At 35.1% G+C, this 2,837-nt stretch overlaps 1 protein-coding gene across 1 annotated transcript; it reads left to right on the top strand.

Annotated features, from left to right (window-relative positions):
- The first annotated feature begins 454 nt into the window (after positions 1 to 454).
- LOC110110560 (growth-regulating factor 1) lies at positions 455 to 1,953 on the top strand. Its single transcript, XM_020842088.2, has 4 exons — positions 455 to 796; positions 873 to 1,230; positions 1,320 to 1,556; positions 1,649 to 1,953. Coding segments are annotated over exons 1-4 (795 nt in total). The 5' UTR covers positions 455 to 597; the 3' UTR covers positions 1,650 to 1,953.
- The last annotated feature ends 884 nt before the right edge of the window (positions 1,954 to 2,837 follow it).

Raw genomic sequence — 2,837 nt, 5'->3', positions numbered from 1 at the left:
AATTTTATACAAATGCCAACTTAATATCCTAAGATTAAATTTAACAATCTTTCCTTATAATCAAATTTTATGTATTGTGTATGTCAAATAATCATCCTTAATCTTCCTTAATATGTTAATACAACTCAAATATTATAATTAACATAATTAAGATTATAGTACAAGTCTTGAAATCATCAAAATTTTAAGTATTATGAACAAAAATATGAAAGCTTATAATTCTTAAATATATAATATAAAATTGATATGAAATATATATATTTATGTGACTTGCTTGGATTCTTTTATGACGCTTGCAATCCTATGCACTGGTCTCTCCACACTAGCAATAGCATAATAGTAGGCTTCCTGTGATTTATCCATGCAACAACACAGAAGATTCTGCAGTCTCCTCTCTGCCCTTCTTGACTGAATGACCCATCCTATATCTCTTTTAAAAAATATATCACCTTTACTTATTTGTTTAATCGTGCCATTATATCACTAAAGCGAGCAAGTAGAAATTTGTTTGCTTCAGTAGCAGGATTCTGCTATAAGGTTTCTCTTCCTCTTGCCCACTCTTCTTCTTCTTCTTACCTGTAACTCGTGCAAGAAAAGATGATGAGTGGGAGAAGCAGTTCAAGGTACCCCTTCACTGCTTCCCAATGGCAGGAGTTGGAACACCAAGCTCTCATCTTCAAGTACATGGCTTCAGGCATTCCCATCCCTCATGATCTTATCGTTCCTATAAGAAGAAGCTTCCTTCTTGACTCCACTTCAACCTCACCTTCCCTTGCTTTCCCTCCCCACACGCAATGTAAGCTCTCCATTTTCAAAATCTCTCTTTTTTCCGCTTTCTACAAAGTGTTTTACACTCACTTTCATGCTTTCAGTGGGGTGGAGCTGCTTTCAAATGGGATATGGGAGGAAAACAGAGGATCCAGAGCCAGGGAGATGCAGGAGAACAGATGGAAAGAAATGGAGATGCTCAAAGGAGGCTTACCCAGATTCCAAGTACTGTGAGAGGCACATGCATAGAGGAAAGAACCGTTCAAGAAAGCCTGTGGAAATCTCTCTTGCTACTAAAACAAACCATTCCTCTTCCACTTCTTCTGCACAAATGTCTCCTTACTCAGCAAATCTCTCAATCTCCACTCCAGAGATTTGCCACCATTTGTGCCCTTACCCAAGCTCTTCAGTAACATCTCCTTTTCAGTTAGATTCGGCAAACTATTCTGATAGGGAATACAGGTGTGTTTCTGATGTTCGTTTCGTTCACATCATCATCATTATTATAATTTTTATGTTCTCTTTAATCGAGTATTTCAATGAGAGAGAAGGCAGGGAGCAGAGATCAGGCGGAGTTCATCGGAGTTCAAACCTCAGTGGATGAGCTCCATGGCAAAAGCCAAGCAGAGCAACTACACTCTGTCTAAAGAGGAGGAGGAGGAGAGGCAGAGGCCTCTTCGCCATTTCTTTGACGAGTGCCCAGAGAGGAACAAGGAGCAGTGGATGGACATGGAAGACGAGAGCAGCTCATACACCAAGACTCAGCTCTCCATCTCCTTCCCAAAATGGTTTGAGAATCCCCATACCAACCAATATCAATATCACTGTAAAAATAAGTTCTCTTATTGTATTATTTTTGCTCTTTCGTTATTCTTTGCAGATAGAGATGACATGGCGAATGGGAGAAGAAGAAAAAGCTCCAATGGTTGCTGCTTGCTGGGATGATTTTCACTGTCCATTCACTGTTTTGAGTTCAGTTATTTGTTTGTTTTTTTGCCATGTTTATTCTTCAGTTTCAGAGAGGAGGAGAGAGCTGCCTTTTTGAACTTTTTTAGGAGTATATTTTTCCTCTGCAAATGTGTGGTTTTTGTTTGCTTTCTCTTGTCTCTGCTCAACTCTGTGCAGTCCTAAGTTGTATGTTCTCTCTGTGTGACTAAAATCTGCTGCAAATCTCCTCCAATGGGACCAACTCTCTGCTGTGAATGCTTTTGTTCTTCAAGATCACAATATCAATTATTTGATTCCAAGCTTAAGACTGTAACTATTACCAGCCTTTATTAATTTTTAAAAAGGATTTTGTACCTGAAATAAAAAGGTTCTGAAAGTTTTTTTGCAGTTGCTTAGAAAACATAATCTTTATTTACCAAAATTTTATGATTATATTATTCATACAGTGATATATCTATAAATATATGTGCATTTATCCTTCAATTTTATAAACTTATTCACAAAAAATTTATTTGGGACAATTTTTTACTACTTCTTAAAACAGTTTTTTAGTACAAAATTTTTAAAGCAGTCTCAAATGAAGCCTAAATGGGATTGAGCCAGCCTATAAATAAACATTGTTGACTGGATTGAATGGCATCTGAGCTATGTATATCTCATTTTGCCTGATATCTTCATTTATGACTTATATGATATGAAGTGAGCTAATATTTTTAGAAATCTTCACCTTTGTGAGCTTCCTCTAAAAAGGAAGCTAACTCCATTTTGCCTTTAAGCAGCATAAACTAAAGAGATATTATATAATATTGAAACTTTGTGTATATACTCACCTTCATTAGTATATCTATAGATTACCTACAGTCTCAACCTTCCATAGTAGAATTCCCCATTCTTTTAATATTTTTATAATAAACTTATTTGAACATCAATATGCTTGATACTAACATAAAAGAGTTGGATCTTTGATATATAAATAATACTTTGAGTATTATCAAAAAATTTCATGGTCTTGGCTAACTCCAATATCTTTGATAAAATTATATATCAAAATAGTTTTTTTGAATGCTTTTTTATTATCATAATATATTTTACATCTAAGTGACAAAATAATTATTGACTAT

Source organism: Dendrobium catenatum, unplaced genomic scaffold, assembly GCF_001605985.2.
Source record: "Dendrobium catenatum unplaced genomic scaffold, ASM160598v2 fragScaff_scaffold_898, whole genome shotgun sequence".
Taxonomy (NCBI): domain Eukaryota; kingdom Viridiplantae; phylum Streptophyta; class Magnoliopsida; order Asparagales; family Orchidaceae; genus Dendrobium; species Dendrobium catenatum.
Note: the sequence above shows the minus strand (reverse complement) of the source record. Positions and strands in the feature narration are given on the sequence as shown.